This window comes from Sesamum indicum, linkage group LG8 (genome assembly GCF_000512975.1).
Source record: "Sesamum indicum cultivar Zhongzhi No. 13 linkage group LG8, S_indicum_v1.0, whole genome shotgun sequence".
Taxonomy (NCBI): Eukaryota; Viridiplantae; Streptophyta; class Magnoliopsida; order Lamiales; family Pedaliaceae; genus Sesamum; species Sesamum indicum.
In genome coordinates, this window is record NC_026152.1 from 9292587 (window position 1) to 9312838 (window position 20252).

Consider the following 20252-nt stretch of genomic DNA (forward strand, 5'->3'; position numbering starts at 1 on the left):
ACTATAAAAATACCTTTTTTTTTATATATATTTTTACCATTCTCTCACATCTGATATATACAATATTATAATAATAAAATATTATTTTATATAATAAGTATTTAATTATTTATACAATAAAATATTATTTTAATTAATTAATTTATATATTAAAAGAAATAGTGGCAACGAGACCACACCCAACCCTAGGCGATGACAGTTGCCCAATGCAGCAAGGGCGACCACCATCACCCATCTATTGACGGCGACGTAGTCGCCCACTTGCGTTGCCCAGGCCTAAGTATAGTTTGATAGTTATAAATTATATATATTATGAGCAAGGGGGGGGATGGGTGGGGGGTGGGGGGTGGTGGGGTGTGGGTGGATTATGATTATTATTTTGATATAATATTTTTTTATAAATTATAATTATATATATTATAAATATATCTTAATAGTTATAAACTATATATATTATAAACTAAATGCATTAATAAACCTAATTTGACTGATTGACTAGAAGAGACATTTTAATAATTGTTTTAATAAAAAATAAACTCAAACTAACCAAGAAGCGGTGTGAATATTTATTCGTAATACAGAGATGATTTTTAATATTTTCATCGGAAGATTTTTGATATCCCGGGGGTATAGAGTACAAGAAGCATTTTATTTTGGAAAAAGAGAACGGGGAGATGTAACATATTTTGTAGAAAAGAATAAAGGGTCAACCAAACATAGCCTAGCTGGTCACTTTTCGTTTTCAACTTTGACGATCACGCGTGTGAGTTCTTTATCTCCTCAATTACAACCATGCGGACCAACAAAAATGGACGCGAAGGGAAAAACACAAAAGAATAAATGAGACATCTAGCGAATATTCACACACAAAATCACTGATTTATAAGATGGGAGAGTACAGAGGAAAAGAAGAATGAAATGAAATTAAAAGAAACCACATCTAATACACACACATCATTGATAGATAAGATGGATGAATACATAAATACGCTTAAAACCACAGAAACAAAAATGAGATGAAATTTAAAGAAATCATTACATAATATGAGCACATCTAAAACATGAATTCATCAACACCGCTAAAAGTTAAAATCTTTCCAGCTTCCAGGATTCTCCTCTATGGGATAATCGACATAGTATCAATCAAAAGTAAAACCAGGATCAAGTACTGACCTTCCTAGGAAGGTGATTGCCCACGTGGAGTACGGCCACCACGTGCACCACGACCACGGATGGCCCTGCCACGGGCTCTGCTGGGGGAAGAAGCAATCAAGCCAGCCTGTCTCAGATGTGCTCTTTGCCTTGCTCTCTCCTGTAGATTAATGGTCGTTGAGCTATTCAGAGGTGATACTGGTTTCGCACCTGCATCTGGTGTGGGAGCAGGCCCACCTTGTTCTGAAGATGTAGGAGCAGACCCACCTTGTTCTGAAGACCCGGCGGCATCAACAGAAGTGCTAACTGACACTTCATCAGTGGTAGTCGCAATAGAAGATCCAGGGACCTGACTCGTTTCTGCAATTTGATCCGCATTATTATTAAGCTTAATAGAACTATCAAGCATGCTCTCAGTCATGTCAACATTCTTATCTTCCTCTGGGGTTTCAGAAGGATCAATCTCCCCTGCTTCTAAGCTCGCTGAAGCTAATGGTTCAGCAATGGGAGAATTCTCCCGTTCTACGGATTGTTCTGGCTGAAATTCTCCAATTTCAGAGGCCCCCATCTCATTAAATACATTGCTATCACCATCATTATCAGCAAAGTCCGCAACAAGTTCTCCCTCTTCTCTCTCACCACCAGATTCTGTAACTATTTGCTGGATGTCCTGTTCAGTTTGATCTCTCAATTGATCATCAGATACCAGAGTTTCACTTGGTTTGTCCAGTTTTTCTTCTGCAACTTCACCTGTGTCGCTCAATAGCTCGGCCTGAGTTTGTTCATCCGTTGTTGGCTCTTCCACTTGCTCACCTGCAGTCTCAAAATCTTCCCTTTCAGCATCAGCATGCTCCTCCTTATTAATGCCTTGCTGAAGGTTTCCGGCATCATCTGATGATTCCTCAATGGGTACAACTTCCGAAAGCTTCACAGGAGCAGCTGATGGTTCTTCACCACCCTCTTGTGCGCTCTCTGAAGCTTTTGACTTTTTCAGCAGAGGAGCTGGCGTATCAGAGCTTGTTTCTTCTGGAGCTAGCATCTCATCTTGCAGATCAGAAGAAACTGAAGCTGATGGGCGTTTACGCGCAGACGCTGTTGCCAGGCCAGTTACATTTCCTTGACTTTCTGTATTCTGGGATGACAACCCGATGTTAGACTCATCTGCTTCTGACATCTCCACATCACCTTGAGGTTCCTTGGGCTTTGTAATATTAGGACGGACTAGTTTCCTTCCCATTTTAATGTTTGCCTTAGCTACAGCAAGTCTTCTCTCTTCATTTGTTCTAGTCGGAGGAATATTTGCAGCTGACACTGCAGGGGTTTGAGTCAATGAAGTGACTGCTTGACCAACCGGAGCACCAGCAGATGATGCATTATCCAGAGGAGTGTCAGTGGTGGCAGAATCTAGCTCGCCACAAGCTGGTTGTGCAACCTGTTCAAAATTCTCTACAGCCTGGTAATATGCAGAGGCAAAGTCCTCCAAAAGAGTACTGGAAAAATCTTGGCCCACAGATGTACTTTCCGTCTGACTACCTCCGGAGTTCTTCAATTTCTCCACTTCATCTTGAAGCGCTCTCAAAGCTTCTTTATGCTTCTTCAGCTCGTCTGAGAGCTTTGTCTTCTGCTGAGTAACAATCTCACGAGATTCAATAATTGTTTTCCGTATCTTCTGACTTTTTTCTTTTTCTTTATGATGATCTTCCTTCTCCTTCTTCAGGTCCTCCCTGTGCCTCTCAAGTGTTTTCTCCAGAATTTGTATTCTGGTGTCTTTCTCCTTCTCCTTTTCCCTCAGAGCCTGTTCACCTGCAAGGTCCACTGTATTTCTTTTTACCTGTCTGGCCTCCTCTAATTGTTTGGAAAAGGCCTGCATTTCTTTGCTCATCTCCTCTTTTTCCTTCAATAATTGTTCAGACTTTCTCCTTGCCTGAAGACTTAGTCGCCTCATTTTTTCAGCCTCAGACTTCAGAGAAGCCTCAGCTTGCAAGATTTCATTAATCCTCGTCTCTCTTTCGTTCAATTCTGTTCTGCTTCTGGCAAGGTCTCGCTCTAAAAGTGATATAGCATCCTGCTTTTCTGATAAAAGTTTCTTAGTTTCCTCTAACTGTGAATCTCTCTCTCTTAAACTGACCTGAATTTGCTGAAAAGATTCTTTCAGACGATTGTAATCATCAAGATCAACATTATTGCACTTCTCCACCAACTCATCAGTTCTCTTTTCAAGATGCACTTTTTCCATCTTTAGAATTTCAATTTCCTTTCTATAACCTTCCAACTCAGTGTCTCTATCTCTAAGAAGCTTCTCCAAATTCTCCGTTTCAATCCTAACATTCTGCAATGCTTCACGAAGCTTCTGGCATTCTTCAAAGTTATGCCGATTCTCCTCTCTGAGCTGCATGTTGCTTTCACGAAGTAAAGTTAGTTCTCTAACCTGTAGTTGAAGAGACTTGAACTCGTCATCTGTGAATAAAGATGCTCGTGCTTTTGCTAGCTCTGTATTTAGCGATGTTTGTGCATTCTCAGCTGACTTCAAAGCAACCTCTAGCTGAGATTGCAAACGTAGCTTTTCTTGCTTCAACAATGAGATCTCTGTTTCAGCTATTTCCTTTGTCCGTCGAAGATAATTCACCACATTTTGCAGCCCATCATCATCAGCAAAACTCTGGGAACTGCTTCCAGAAGCTATTCCACGTTCCTTCTCTGCTAATCTGATGTGCAAGGCCTCAAGTCGACTGTGAAGCATCTTGTTCAGTTCATTGACTTCACTGTATTTCTTATCTGCTTCATTCTTATAAGCTTCTATAGCTAACTTTTCTATTTCCCATTTCGACTTCAGGTCAATCTGCACATATAAGCAGATAAGATCTCAATTGTACAATTCTTTCAAAATAACTGCAGAACAATAAAAGTCAGTGAACCATAACTTGGAAGAAACACATAATCAATGGTACATTGGTGCATCGCCAACTAGTAAAACACAACCCTCGGTTCCACCCTCCGCATCAATAAGGCAGATATTCATCAAGACCTCACCTCCCAGTCCTCATTGCAAGGTAAAAGCTTCACCATGCTTTTTGTCAATAATTACCAATTATTTATTAGTCTACTACATGAATCTTTTTTAATTGACAGCACACATTGTCCATATAATTTATAACTTTAGTCTTTTTCAGATTAATCATTTATCGTAAGAAATGAAGAGGAAGAAATATATTTCATCCACAGTCAGGTGAAATACCTATCCAGGTATAGGTTCTCTTAGTTTTCTATAGTTACTATCAAAGGAAAAGGCACAGGAGAAGCCCAAGGTTCCAATATGATTTCCCTGCAGTTGACTCGAGATATCTTCACACGTAAATCATAATTAAGTCATTACCTTTTCTCTGGGATGGTATTAAGTCATTCTTGATGTGATGATTTGCACTTATATCACACTTAGGTTGTCTACCTCCTCCCAACCAGAAAAGGAAAAAAGAGACCAACTCTTTCAAATAGAGCTTGAGTACTAACACGCATAATCAACAGCTTTTAGCTTTATGTTCCAATGCTTTTCAATTAGCTCATTCAAACTCAAGGTCCAAATATAGGCCTTAATATCCTCTACCCTACCGCCAATCCTAGTAGTCCCATTATGCATGCAAGATAGTTTAACTAGAACTAAGCAGAAATACAAGACAAGAAGTGAAATGCAATAGATAAAAATCATACGTTTTCAGTTTTGAGAGCATCCACCACTTTACGGAGCTCAGTTGTCTCTTCTTGAGCTGAAGCCAAAGCTTGTGATGTTTTTGTCAACTCTTGAATTGTTTCTGACTGTAGAATAACCTGGATAAATATAACCAAAACCATAAAGAAACAGGGTTTATACTTTGTTTTAGCAAAATCACTGAGATTGAGAACAAGAAACATGATACATGCGCACGTAAACAAACAGGCAACTTGAGGAGGTTGAAAATTGCTAAACCAATGGAATCAATCTTTTTAGAAACGTGATTCTCCTGCGGGAAAGGGAGGAAAATATAACTTGATTTGGGAGTATTCAATCCCATACAAACCATTTATTAGATGTTGATGATGCCAATCACTATATTTCTCCCAACTTACTCAATTCCCTATTAGATGTTGATGATGCCAATCACTATATTTCTCCCAACTTACTGGAAACAATTCACTACACAAAATAAGGTACAAACCAAAACCAAGATAAAGGCTTCCATCTATCAATTCCATGATGCATGCATGTTGGGAAGTTGATTTTTTATTTTTTTTCTGGGGGATGTCATGCAGGGTTCATATAATCAAGAAGGAAACAATTTGTCATGATTCATAAGGTGTATAGTAGACTAGGAGCAAAATGAAACTAGCAAAATTCAAGAGAAAGCTTGTGCCCTTGCATGTGTAAATAAAACAGGATATCTTTTCGCATAATTCAGTCAAACTGTGAGAATCTGGCCATAAAAAGGAAAATAAAATTTTCTACAGCAAGTTAAACACAAGCTCATCCACCAAGCTGAATTTCATTTTTTCTCAAGAAGCACCTAAGCTCCACAGGACATAATATCAAAACACAAATTTCAAGACCTAATTAACACGACTGACATAGTAACCGCAACCTGATTCACTTTAGCTTTTATGATGAATAAAGATAAATCATATAACCTGCAGAAAGCCAAACGATATGAAATTAACGGAACCTGTCTTTCATAATTATCTTGAGCACTTCGCCATCTTTGGTGCTCTCTCTCCAAATCCTCTTTTAAGGCAGAGATTCTTGATTCCATTACCACAATCTGTGACCTAGTTTACAAGAACAAGCAACAAACCTATGTCAATTGGACATATAAGATCATAATATCTAAATATTTTGTCCCAACTTTGAGCCAAGTGTGGGTCTATCTCTACCTTAAAAAATTAATAAATTTCAACTCACTGTATCATCATATGGCACAAACTTTATAATAATCAAACCTTGCCAGAAAAGTTAACCGAACTACATTGGGTGATAATACCAACCAACATAACTCACATTTTAACAGAACAATCATCCTTCAGATTAGCAATTTCAGACAAAGCACCAGCAAGGGCCTCTTCTTTCCCAGCAGTTGCAGAAATTGCTTCCTCGGTCTTCAGTTTACATTCACTTTCAAGCTCGTTGATGCGTTCTCTAAGTGAATGAAGCTCAGCTTCTAAAGATCTCTTAACTTCATCAGCCTGAAACACAAATTCCATTTAAATGGCACTAGCTAATGAGGTTACTGAACATTCTGTGGAAGTTAAACTGCAACAATAGTACCTCATTTCTAAAATTCTCATGGGCCAGCTCCATCTGTTTGAGTGCTTCTTCATTGACTTGCGCTATGCTCTTGTACTGAGAGAACTGAATTTCAGCACTTGAAATGTAGAACTAAAATACAAAAATTATAACTCGCATACCTGAAGCATGTGATCTTTGCTAGCCTGTGCTTCCCCTCTCCATTTTTCAATTTCATCCCGGAAATTCGCCAACATCTAAAGGATTGAAAAAACATTTCAATCAACATTCTTAATAAACGATCTTGAATGTGCCTCACCGTGTATTGCGCTAAATTAGAGTAAAATAAGAAAGAACCGACAAGGAAAATTGCTCTAGGATTTATATGAGATGTGATAAAATATGACTGTAAGCCTAAAATTTGGATTCAAGCCAACATTACACCAGACGATCTATTGACCAATTGAAGAGAATTTTGCTGAAATTCTTGGTAGATATTGTCTAAGGTAACTCCCGCAATATGCATTGTTGGTAGATCTTATACAAGGGTAACATATTCATACATTGAAAGACAAGCGAACATTGGGGGTCACAGAGAATATGGGAGGAAATAACATCAAATCCAACACAGATTCAAGTGCTGATGGAGGCTAGCATACACCAAAAGGTGCAATTCCTATTCTGTTGACCCGTTTGGTGGCATCAACCTAATTAATGCCTATATTTTGCCCAGAAACAGAAAAATAGGTGGAAAATACAGAGACATCGAGGAAATACATTTTTAGTTGATAGGTGATAGGTTCACCATCCGAATATGACTCAAGTTTACAATACTTAAAATTACATGACATAACTCAATTAAATTCAATGTAGCACAGTTCTCAATAGTTTGCCTACTATTTATGAATATCCTAGATAGTTTTAAAGATTTGGCCAAGATATGAGATATGCCAATAAATTATGTTAGCATACATAATTAGAGCAAAGAATACAAAAAACAGAATAACTCCCACAAGAAGAATCACTTGAATCCAATTGAGGGACCCTAATGGGTAGAGAATAGGATGATTTCAAGCGCCCACGTGAATGGAACTCTCATCTAAATTCAAACTTAAAGGGACTTACATCGAATCAAACAATTAGTTGAAACATATGAATTTTATCTTGTATCAATTTGATAAGCAAAACATCAATTACAAGGTATAACACAATTTTTGGAATTGTTTAGGATTCGAAAGAATTCAGGTGCAACATGATAATTTTATAGCCAGTTCTCAGCAAGGCTTCTTCCAACTCCAGACTCATTACACGTCGCTATGGTGAAGATTGGACGGGGGTAATAAATGCATTTTATCGTTGTCAAATTGATCTCTTTATTTAAACCGGAGAAATGTTAAGGACGATGTTTAATTTGTTTAAATACAGATAAATCACGTGAACAACCAAATATGGTAAAGCTCAGAAGTCAGTATCAATACAGAACAAATGTTAGATATAAGTGATCATCAGAATTACCTTTTCAGTAGAAGAGGATGGACCATCTGCACCATCACGATCCTGCAGCATAAATTAAGAGAGACAATATTCAAAATAAAGTAGCAATATGCTCAATCAAAACTTGGACAGAAGACCCAGCGGCTGAAAAGTAAGGAATTATTCCCAATACTGCACAGCGGAAAGCAATATGGACAACCAACGAACAACCACCCTTTATTATGAATGACCAAATCATGATAAAGATACATCCTTTTCTAATTATATCACTTTTGTATGTCTTCTATTTCTGGTTGGTTCTGGGCCTTTTTTTCCTTTTTCTTTCTTCTTTTTCCCAGCGATTGGGGGTTATTTGGAGTTCTAACGTGCATAAAATTAAAAAAGAATACCTTTGTTCTTCCAGATTCCATAATCTTTTCCAAATCAGAGCAACGAGCCTGGATAAAATACTTGCACCAGTCAAAAAACTACTACTAGCCTAAATGACCAAGCAATAGAAGAACTAAATAAATGTTAAAGAATAATCCCCATTATCATATAGAAATGAGTTTCCCAAGTAAGGACCTCTGCAACTGCAGCCTTAGACTCAGCAATTGCCACCGACTGCAAGGCACTAGCCAATTCTTTATTCAATTCCTCAACTTGTCTCAAAGCATTCTTCAAGGTGCTTTCACGCTCAAGAGTGAGACTCCGAACATTATCTCGCTCTTCTTGAAGCTCCCTCTTTGCCTCAGCCCATTCTCTCTGCATAGAAATACTTCAGGATACATCACCAACCAAAAAGGAAATTACACATTTATGGGCACAAACGCGCACGTATAAAAGGATCAAAAAGGCTAGGAAAGCTTTCATTATGCTTCTTGTGCATGCCTACAAAGTCAAGAATCATAACTTTCACATCCACAGGTTGGATGCACAACAAAATAACAGGATTCAGTACCTCAATTTTGTGGATATACTCCTCTTGCTTTCTCCTTTCAATAGCTCTGGCATCCTGGACCGTGGAGACAATAATAGTTAGATCCTGAATAATCCTCAATAACTGACTGCAAAGACAAGAAAAATCATGGAAGAAAAACTACCTCGCGCACTTCCTCGGTACTCTGTATGGTGTCTAAACTAGCCTAAAGAAAAGTAACAATTAAAATGAGTGCTGGCACAAAACATTTACAATATGAATACATCTTATTCATTTCATCATCTTTTTCATCATTAATATTATAAGCAAGGAAGTGAAGACCTGCAACCGGTGAACTCTCTCTGACAAACTACGAACTTCATCAGATGCTCTCTTTTCAGAGTTCTGCAGTATTTCCTTTTCATGCTTCAATATTGATACCTGTAACGAACACATAACATTCATTATCATTGAAAAGAAAATCCAATAGCACCAAAAAGGCAGAGAGCGGGCAGCGACCTCCATTGTTAACTTTCGCGAAAGTTCATTGGACACATCCACCGACTCAGCACTTTCACGCAGCTTTCTCTGGTAGTCAACTACCAACTGTGAGAACTCAACGTTTCTGGCTATAAGTCCATTATGTTCTTCTCTCTGAGATAAACAATTAACAAATTCTATACATAAGACCAACAGCTTAAATGCGCACATATTAAAGAAACTAATGTGCTAGATCCGTGACATCCATCCCGTGTTTGCTCAAATTAAATTACAGCTTTCAAACATGTCAACCTGATGCTCAAATTCCTTCATAAATCGGGCAAGTTTTTCTTGTGCAAATTGTGCTTCTAGGGCTAACTTGTCACGTTCAGCTCGCAGTGATATTATGTCATTCCTGGGTAGCACAATAAATACAAACCATTAATGAATAAATGAAGATAACTAGAGGTAGAAAGTCATATCCCTTCTAAAAGCACCCAGTAGAGAATAAGATCAAGATAACTACAGTTAGAGGCCATGTTCCTGGAGAAGCGCCAGATGACCAGAAAAGGTTCGTCCATTCTTTGTGGGCATAGATCTATGATCAAGAAGTTGCAGGGAAGGCAACTCTGAGCCAACAGATCTAAAAATGAATATCATCTTTCCAAGTTTACATATCTTATTCACCAAGCAAATAAACAAGGTCAGTAAACTCCCGTAATCACACACAAGCTATGTACCCTTTTACTTTCACGCCTCTAGAATCATCACCAATACTACTAATACTTATAAATTATCAAAGTGTTTACTCAATAGAATGTGACATACTGCCTGGTAACTGTTAGCTCCAACACATATTTCTCTCTCAGGAGTTTAATAGTACAATGCACCCGATAACTAGTACTTTCATTGCCAATAGTGATAACATTAACATAATTATGGAGTAACAACTCAGACAACAGAATAGGCAACAACTGTTCAAAATTAATACAGTTGCAATCATATAAACTGAACCTAATATTATTTATACATCATTGCTGCACTTATTTCTACATTTAAATATCTCAACTGTATTAATAAAAGCAATCTGAGAGGCCACATGGTCGCCGCGGCTGATATGAGAAACCAAAAAATAAGCACGCTGCATTCAGAAACCTAAGCTCACAGATCTAAGAGACCAAAAGTAAGTGTGCTGCCTTCGACTACCTAGCTCGTGAGTCATGAACTACCATGACAATCATTACATCAAATGTACCAGGAAAAATGCATTCAAATATAACAATGGCATGCAAACAAACTGATTTCAATAGGATGACAGCAGCTGTTAACTCCACCATCCTAGTTTAAATAGTAGCACTGTATTCCCCTGCTGATCCTAGTGGCACCCACATCGTGACATCCAACTAATGCTTTATCTGAATATTCCATCACTATGAACTGCCAGACAGCATTAGTCACAGGAGCATAACAAGAGCACATCACTTTAACATCGACGATTAGCAAGGGAAAAGGGAAAGTTAAACTAATGAAAAGTTTGACAAACACAAACATAATATAATCCACAAGCAAAATATAGAACTAAGAACGAAATGAAGATAGCAGGGAGAGAAAGACCAAAGTAGAAAAAAGAAAAGAAAATATTGACGTGCCTAGATTTAGCTAAATCTTCTTCAAGATTCTTCAGGCGCTCCAAAGCCTGCTCTTGCACTTCTTTTGATGAATCCTACAAAGTATAACATGTAATCAGAAACAGGAATTAGTTAGACACAGCACTGATGATAGCCACAGGCCACAAGAAATCTTTTTCTCTAGCTAATTTTACAGACATACATAACTAATTGCACGTAAAGGCATGATCTCCATGCTTCCTCGTTCTGCACATAAAAAACACAAGTTATGTCAGAGAATGATAGCAAATGAACTACTAACTAAGCAACAAAAGTAAATAAAAACAATGCCAATTAGATAAATAAGGGAGATTATCTGCTTAATCATGAACAAAATCATGGACAAGAGCTTGTTCCATAGCTCACTTAGCAGTTGTCCGATGTTAAATGGCTGTTAGCCCAAGCATGCACCTATCCCACCCCCACCTTCAAACAACCATCACCAAAGGAAGCAACATAGGAGACACAAAAACTGAGAATTCACCATCAGATATCCAACTTCCAACTTAGTGGTTGAACAAAACAAGACCAGGAGAGACTCTTCTACTGATGTTTGATGCATTGACAACCCAAAGGCACTCCATGTGAAGAGTTCACTCAAAAGCATGAAAATAGCAATCTAGAGCAAGGGATTACAGAGAATGGCACAAGGGAGCCAGAAAAAGAAATGACGAAAGTAGGAAAACCTGGAACTGCTTCTTGAGGATGAGTAGTATGAGCACGAAGTTTATGTTCCTCTTCATATAATTTCTTGTACATCGCCACCTATTTGCATATAAATAAAGAATTTGCAAAGCATAAACAAGTCAATTAAAAAAATATACTGAAATATCACATGATGAACAATAGACACAACGTAAAGCACACACGAAGCACTTAGAGAAACTTACAGCGCTATGAAGTGATTCAATCATTGTTGCCTGTTCCTCTGCTTTCAGTAATACTGCGTTAACTTTAGATGCAGCCTCCTCTGTATGCTTCTGAAGCTCTTTCTCATACTTATCCTGGAAATTTTACAAGAACACCTGTGAGCTCAATAATGTTCGAATGAAGCATAATGAATGCAACTACAACGGGAATTTGATAATGCCTTCAACTCTGCTTCTTTCTCCTCAATTTGGTCAGAAAGGTTGCGAACAAGACTCCGCAACTGGACATTTTGTTCAACTAATCCATTTATATCCTTGAAGGTCAACTGCAACATAAAGAGACTCAACACCCATCATTCCTTGTTTCTAGGTAAGCAAGTCACTTGCATGTAAAGGGAAATGACACAAAAACATACCAGCCGTTCAGATATGATATTTTCAGTATTAGATTCAGCATTCAAAGGTACAGCAGGACCAGTGATCAGCTCATCATCATTATAACGAGCAACAGATCCACAACGCAACTGAACATCTCGACACTCCTTTAAAAGGACAGCCACCTAAGACAGCAACAAAAGTAGGTGTAGAAAGTTTTTTTAAAAAATGTTAACAAGCATAGGCTACATACTGCACAATCACAAAACTAGAAAGCATGAAAATGAAAGCTCCCGAAGGTTTATCAGTTCAGAACCCAGCTCACAGCAAATGTACCTGTGACATCAATGTAATATCTCAAATTTAAACCAAACAATTGAGATGCCATGAAAATCAAACCTGCTTTTGGAGGTCACCTATCTCCTTCTGAGCAACCACATAGTCACGTTCCTGCCTCTTTAAGCTAGCCTAAAAAATGAATTGGGTATGTGTCAACCTCAAAGACAATACTCAAGAGGGACCAATGTGCTTTAGTACCAATCTAGACAAGATCACGGCGCAAACCTTCAGCTCCTGAATGGTTGTCTGCAAAGTAGAATGCTCAGACAGTGAATGCTGCAGTTTTTCATTTAAAGCAGAATATGCCTCAACAAGCCTCTCATGTTCCTCTGCAAAAAGACATTTCTTCAATTGTCAGCTCAACTTTATTTCTTGGGCTTCCACATTGACTGTAGAACTGTAAGAAAGACCAACAAATGAAAACAGTATGGATGCTTGGTACTAGATACATACATATATATATATATACATCTCAAAGGCCACTTATGTGCTTCTTTGAAACTTTCTTCCAACTAAGGAAGAAATAAAGTTGAAAAGACATGGCAATACAACAATAAGAGGCTAACAAATGACCTCACCTATCAATCAGAAGCTCAGGCTACATGCCAGCTCTCATCAAAAGAAGATATATATAGTTATCAGCACATTCGCATATGTATAACAATGATCCATGTTCATGACCAAAAAGAAAAATATATCTTGCTTTAAACAAGCAAGGATATGCAGAAGGAACAGAAAGCCATTAGTTTCCTATCCTGTTTCCTGAAGCATAAACTTCAATTTAAATAGTGTATCTTCCTTGTCAAACATCTTGGCACCACTTGTAAAGATAATATGGCAAAACTTTATGGTTAGCAGGCTTTACCCGACCAAAATAACAGGCATCAATGCTTGCATTAGGAATAATTATATCATGACATAATTCTTTCCCCTACCGCAAAAAGCATATAACAGCAAGCAAATACCTCGTTCATCCATGATCACTCCTGCTTTTTCTTCTATTTCATAAAGCACCTAAAGTTAACATAAATAAAGGTCAGAAAACCAAAAGAGATCAGTACCAAATCGTTACTTAGAAAATCAAGCAATTAAAGGAAAGCCATTTTTTATAGCCAGGTAGAAGAAGAAGGAAAGAAGATATTCAACTTCACAACTTTCTGGCATCTGTCAACAAAATAGCCAAATACATTGATATAATTGTGGGTGACCACAATCTATGGTAGCATGCAGTAACCATGTTATATTGCATATAACATTTTTCAAATGCAGCTAGAATTAATGTGAGTACCAAGGAAATAAATAGAGCTCTACAAACAGAAGCAAGCAGTAGGTTCTAGAGCAACCATCAAACTAGATACACAGACCAGCTAGTCCATACTGTTTATAACCCAGAACCATTCTGTTGAGAATATTATGTTCCAAATAACTTGACAAAGTCCCTTTTCAGGATTGTGGAAAATGATAAGTTCTATTTCACCTTGAAAACAGTTATCCTTTTCTCTTTTGATCCACGCTTCATGGTTATCATTTAGTCTTTGTTTTACTTTCTTCCAAGTCCAAACTATACTTAAGGTGGTAAATAACCTTACAGCTATAAAATACAGGTCAATTATATAATAATTTTGGAAACTAACAGTAACAAGTTAACCTTATTGTCAGCATAACAGATTTTATGATGTAAAACATCAAAAGAGAAACGACAGATACAACCATAGCAGGTATATAAACCACAAAAGTTAATCAAGAATTTCCTTTATACAATATCCTGATTTGAGAAAATTAGAAAAGAACGTGGAGAATGTGACGACTTTCTAGCTCTAAATCTTAACATTTGCTACAACATCAAAATAATCAACAACAGGAATGACAGGAGAAAAGTTTTACCAGCTAACAAAGTATGCGTAGGGAAACATCTATAAATGGCTTTGATAATAAATGCAAAGTTAAGAGCAGCTCAGAGGATATTCACACAGTTCATTTCTATCTCTAAATCTGAAATTTCACCACACTGGCCACTAGGCACAGTAAGAGAGAACAATAGCTTCATGGCTAATCAAAGGATGCACAAGGAGGTGCAGAAATTGCTTCGAACAAAAGCATAAGCAGGGCATGATCCAAACAGTAAATTTTGAAGTTAGTGACAACGGAAAACAGCATCAGGATCCAGATACATCACTGAGGACTAGCAATAAGCATGATTTGACTATAGCATATAGAAACTAGGTAACTTGGCATCAAAGACATTTGTAACGGTTCAATAAAACATACACGCTCCAAGATAGCTTGGGTTTGTTTTCTTCCCAGTTGCTCATGTCGTAGTGCATCAACAGCTTCTTGGTATTTGGAATACATTTTAGCCAGCTTCACCAAAGCATGCAAACAACTAAGTGAGTGCAAAAGGATAAGCTAAGTAATTTATAATATTGATCCTATACTTTGCGTTGGAAAGGCTAATAGAGGGAAAAATTACGGTTTCCGAAAGATTTATTACAAGAATAATAAAACAGAAATACAACTCACAGTCCACCCATCCCTGAGAAGTGAAGCAGCTAATGCTGTTCCCGAAACGCCAGAAGGGATTCTAGGTACAATTGCTCGATCATCTTCACCCATTTCATCAGTATTAACAGAGTTTACCCACCTAGATTTAAAGAAAGTGAAAAGAAATTAAAGCTTTGCAGTTGTTAGTAGGAAGTTGTAAACTGCTATTTGTTTGTCATTATTTAATGCATTCAGACAAAAATGTCTTGCAAAAATCAGTGGAAAACAAAAGGATAAAATATTCAACTTTATCTAGAAAAACTTCTGACGTTGCAGAGTCACTCACGAGTCGGTTGTAAAACTACTCAGAGGAAGAAGTTGTAGCTTGTTTTCTTTCCTTAATGTTTCCAATTCTGCTGTGGTAGTCTGAAGCTTCTCTTTTAGACCAGCAGACTCCTATCCCAGCCAAAAGAAAAAGTAAACATAAGTTACCACAGATGCATAACTAGCTACCAGAACAGAAAGAACAATGGCAAAAGCTGGAAAATAAACCAAATTGAAACAAGTGAACAACTATGATCAACAAAGAAGTTGAGCAAAAAGTATTTTCTAGAGAGGCAAAACCATTGCCTTCTATTCCTTTTCCTTCGCAGTTCTGCAAGAAGGCTATCGCAACCTAACAAACACAAAAAATGCACGTAGACATCAACAGACACTCATTAAGTGAATGAGCCAGAGACTGTTAAGTGCATGGTCAGACAGAACTGAGAAACACACATTGAGCCAGTGAACAAAAGATATCTAATTCCAAGATACAGAATCTTGTGAATGTTCAATAAAAGAACTGCCCAATTGCTGTAACCCAGGTGCACTTGTAATAAACATGCTAACAAAATTCTTTTCTAGTGAATAAAGTATTACTGTAATAGAATGGATATAAAGAATGGAGAACCATGCAATCAGTTCCTGCTCCTGTAGTTTATATCCTGATCGTAAGGAAAAGACACTGGAGGTTGAGCTAGTGCTGAGGAGCAGATACCAAATTATAAAATACAATAACAATGTTAAGCTTGGGATTGTGAAAAGGACCGACCATAATCTATTATGCATGTCTTTGACCTTTTAGATTTCTTACATAACAGGCGTTACAGAAAAGAAGAGGTCGACTATTAACAAAGAACTGAATGATTACCAGAGGAAAATGCACATGAAACAAGGCATACCTTTTCCACTTCCTTCCTTGCAGACTCTTCCTTTTCAAGCCTATCTTTGTAATCACTTTCAATTTGATTTAAGTGAGTCTAACCAGCAGCAACAACAGAGTTAGACAGCAAAAGTACGTAGCATATTAATGAAGCAAGTTCATAGGAGGAATTAGTGCATTGCGTGTCATTCGGCAGTTTTGGACAAAATAATTATAAACATGGCTTACTTCTAAAGCCTTAATGACTCCCTCAAGATCGGTTGCCTTCTTGGACCATTCCTCCGAACTTTCCTTATACAAGTCCACAAGCTTGCTTACCTATGTGGTCAAAAAACATTCAAACACAAACCAGCTATCAAATGCATAGATATGGCAAAATGTTCGCACATAAAATACGGTTTACCAGTGCATTGCTTGAAAATATGTAATCAATAACATGAAATCTTAACCAGATATCCTTTAATAACTTGGAAGTCCATCAAATAACTAAGAAGAGCATGACTCATTACAGACACACAAGACACACAACACAGACAAAAGTGGCAGTTTCTTACAAGAGATGTTCGTATTTTGTTTTTGTTATGCTGATCACCTTACTTCAGAATAAGTTGCAGAATAGGTCAGGTCAAACCCGACTCGAGCAATTATATCATACCGTCACCACTACAAATATACCCATGCAAACCCAACCAGTAGCCCACACCATAATCTCCAGCACCAACCACAATCACAAAATTGAAAGGGAAGACAAGTTGAAGAGAATGCTTCTAAAGCCAGAGGACAGAAATCATTAAACAATAGCCAAGAAAATACAGATGCTCTTGCATCAACCACACTCACAGTATTAAAAGGAAAGAACATTTGAAGAGAATAATTTTAGAGCCAGAACAGAAATCATTAAACAATAGCCAAAAAAATACAGGTAATCTGGTTAAGGAGAATTTACAAGCATTATTACATGGTTAAACTTACTGTAGCTATTTCAGCAGAGAAACGCTCCTCTGCAGCCGCAGCTGCATCCTTAGTTGACAACAACTCCTAGCGAAATATGTTAACAAATATATAAGGAGATGGAAAATTAAATAGAAATATAATGACATAGTGTCTCTTGAAAAAGAAAGGACATGCAAAAGAACACACCCTTTCTGTGGATGCAAGCTTTTCATCCAACTCCCTCACTCTATTCTTGTGCAATTTCAATGAACTAGAGCTCTCCTTAAATTTATTTTCTACCTGGAATTTAGAGAAAATATCGCATTAAAGTCATAAAGTGCATTTCAATTAGAATATCAGACTCTATATTAAAATTGAATCCTCTTTTCCTTGTTAGGAGTACAAAAAAATGATTCTTACATCAGCAAGCTTAGAATTCATATCAGCCTCAAGCTCTCCATGAGCTTTGCGCAGCTGGATAAGACTGTCAACCTTAGCCGTCAACTCCTCATTAAGCCATGTATTATGCCTCTCAAGAAGCTCTTTTTCCTGCTCAGATTCAAATAAAAATCATGATGTTAGTATAGCCCACACCCAGAAGAAAGGCCCCTGCAAAAGAATTGACAAATTCTACCTTCACATTACATAATCTAAAAATAGAGAGGTAGTGTTGTGCTAAATGCTGGGGGAGAAAAAGCAATTTGCAGTAGAGTTCAGTATCAAATGCAACTAAGAGAATTTGACTTCGTAGATTTGAACAATTAATCAGGTTGCAAAATTGTAACAAAAAATTAAACAATCTCTTCACTTATTAAAAAGTGCAACTCAAGGTACACTTTTGACTTTCAATGTTCAGATGCTAAATATTTGTTTCTGCACAACTTTGTCCACACTTCACGATACACTAAGATGTCGATCAACTATAGTTTGCTGTATAGAGTGCAATGGGAACCATCTGCACTGAACAAGGAATTAACCATAGAATCATTGCATAAATCTATTCAACTCTTAATAGAATGTTCCATTTTCTGTAAGGAGGCCCCAACAATACCTAAAAGGAAAACTTCTGTTTTCCATATACTCACTGATAAGTTATCTAGCACTAGAAAAAGTAGGATTATAGAAAGGAAAGACAGATAGATGCACCACATGCATATGCACCATGAAAGTGTAGATACAAGGAAAAAAAAATTAAATTAAGGATCAGAAGCAGTGGTTAGTCCATAGTTGAATGCAAACATCATCATGTAAGAAGATATCCACTTACCAGCAAACATGGATATTTATCACAGAATTTAGATATGACAATATTGTAGATGTAACGACAGCAAATAAAAATAGAAGATCAGAAGCAATGGTTAGTGGTTAGTCCATGGTTTAAAAGCAAACATAACACATAAGAAGAGATCAAATCACCTGCAAAGCACGGGCAGATGTAGCCTGCAGTCGTCCCAATTCAGACTCCAGATCAGCCACTCGTGCTTCTTTTGATGCAGCATTCTCACTCAAATTGACCTTCAAAGCCGGGTTGTCAAGGATAAATGTAAAGTTTTTCATAAAACAAACATAATTTGTTGATGGAGCATAGTTCTTGCTCAACATTATCGATATAACACAAATCTTAAAGAAATACAACTAAAGATAAGATCCAAATAGATACAGGTGATGTCAACAATTATTTCACCACTCAACGAACAACAAAAAGAAAGCAACATAGTTAAAGGACATAGTCAACTAAAATTTCTCCAAGTACCATAAATAGTAGTATGACAATTAATTCACTTACAATCTTATCAAGATAACTCTTAATGGTGGCATTTTTCTCGCTGACTTCCAAATCCTTTTGCTCCAACAGTTCCATCAACTGCCTCTTTGATTTATGGAGTTCTGATGCTTCCCTTTTCAGCCTCTCAATCTCTCCATCTTTCTCAATCTTTATTTTTCCCCAACCCAAAACACAAGTGTGACTAGTTAGTAATCATCTAATACCCACCTAAATAAGTTATAGCACAAACTTACAGATTGAAGCACGAGTTGCTGTTTCTCGGATTGAAGTTGCGCGAGTTCAGAGGTGCGCTGTTCAAGGGAAGAGTTGAGTTCCGAGTGCTGAGACTGGAGGGACGAGTGTTCCGCAGAAAGGGAAACGTATTTCTGTTCAATGAGAGAGCAAGTTTGCTCGAGGGTGATGGACGCCGCATCAGCCTCCGCCTTGACCGTCTCGATTTGACTGTAGAGTTCCCGGATAAATGTATCCGCCCTCTCTGCCACCAGCCCGGCGTCCCCCGAGCACCGCTGGAATTCTTCCTCCGAAATAAACAGCGGCATCCCCTTCTCTTTCTTGTTCTATGTATACTCAAGTTATAAACAACTATCTTCCTATTACAAACATCACCTATTCTCTTCCTCTTCCTTTCTTCATTGAAAACCGTGCCCTAGTTATCCGCACCGAGGGATTCAAACAGGAGCGTCAAAAAAAAAAACCTAGCGATCGGAAAGTGAGCGTATAAACAAATGGAAGAATGCGAAAAATGGAAAGTTGGAGGGAGACTAGAAAAGCTTCTTCGCGTTTCCCTTACCAGCAAAACAGAGGACCGTTCGTATCTAAACCAACGTTACAATTTCTACACTCAGAACCGCAGACAGGGGTTGAGGAGGTCGGTGAATGTTGGGCTTCACTTTAAATGAAGCCCAATAGTATTGGGCCTTTTATTTTAAAGCCTATTCGACCCATTAATTCCAATATCGGGTTAGGTCACTAAACAGACGGATCTAGACCCAAGCCCAAATTTTGAAATACAACAAAATTATTTCCTTCGCTTAATTGTAATTACACGTATACTTTCTGAGCTTTGCTTATATTTAATAAATAGGTCATTTTATTAAATTAATTTATTAAATTTATTGATATTAATAAAAAAAATTGAACGAAAATCGATATTTACTCTTAATTGTCTTCTTAGTGACTTATTACAAATCAAACAAACTTTTTTTAACTTAATTACAAAAGAAGATATGCTTGCTCACATGCATTAATACGGATAACGTATAAAAATAAATTGACCATACAAAAATTATTTAAATTTGCTGGTGAGACTTAGAGAGTGACTTTTTA

General features: G+C 37.4%; 1 protein-coding gene across 2 annotated transcripts; it reads right to left on the reverse strand.

The window, feature by feature from the left end:
* LOC105168089 (nuclear-pore anchor) lies at nt 940-19732 on the reverse strand. Of its 2 annotated transcripts, XM_011088024.2 has the most exons (35): nt 19717-19732; nt 19160-19621; nt 18927-19073; nt 18557-18655; nt 17561-17689; nt 17348-17440; nt 17180-17245; nt 16436-16525; nt 16227-16304; nt 15350-15459; nt 15043-15163; nt 14791-14883; nt 13488-13536; nt 12748-12851; nt 12583-12651; nt 12225-12368; nt 12030-12134; nt 11830-11943; nt 11626-11704; nt 11103-11146; nt 10922-10995; nt 9585-9687; nt 9312-9446; nt 9135-9233; nt 8977-9018; nt 8835-8888; nt 8459-8638; nt 8284-8331; nt 7916-7957; nt 6583-6657; nt 6443-6517; nt 6176-6360; nt 5844-5946; nt 4858-4974; nt 940-3991 (listed from the first exon to the last, which is right to left on the reverse strand). In XM_011088024.2, the coding sequence occupies exons 2-35, from the start codon at nt 19463-19465 to the stop codon at nt 1178-1180; spliced, it is 6186 nt and encodes a 2061-aa protein (XP_011086326.1). In that variant the 5' UTR covers nt 19466-19621; nt 19717-19732; the 3' UTR covers nt 940-1177. The 2 variants fall into 2 exon arrangements, with proteins under 2 accessions (XP_011086326.1, XP_011086325.1); XM_011088023.2 differs by lacking the exon at nt 19717-19732 and having other exon boundaries at nt 19160-19710.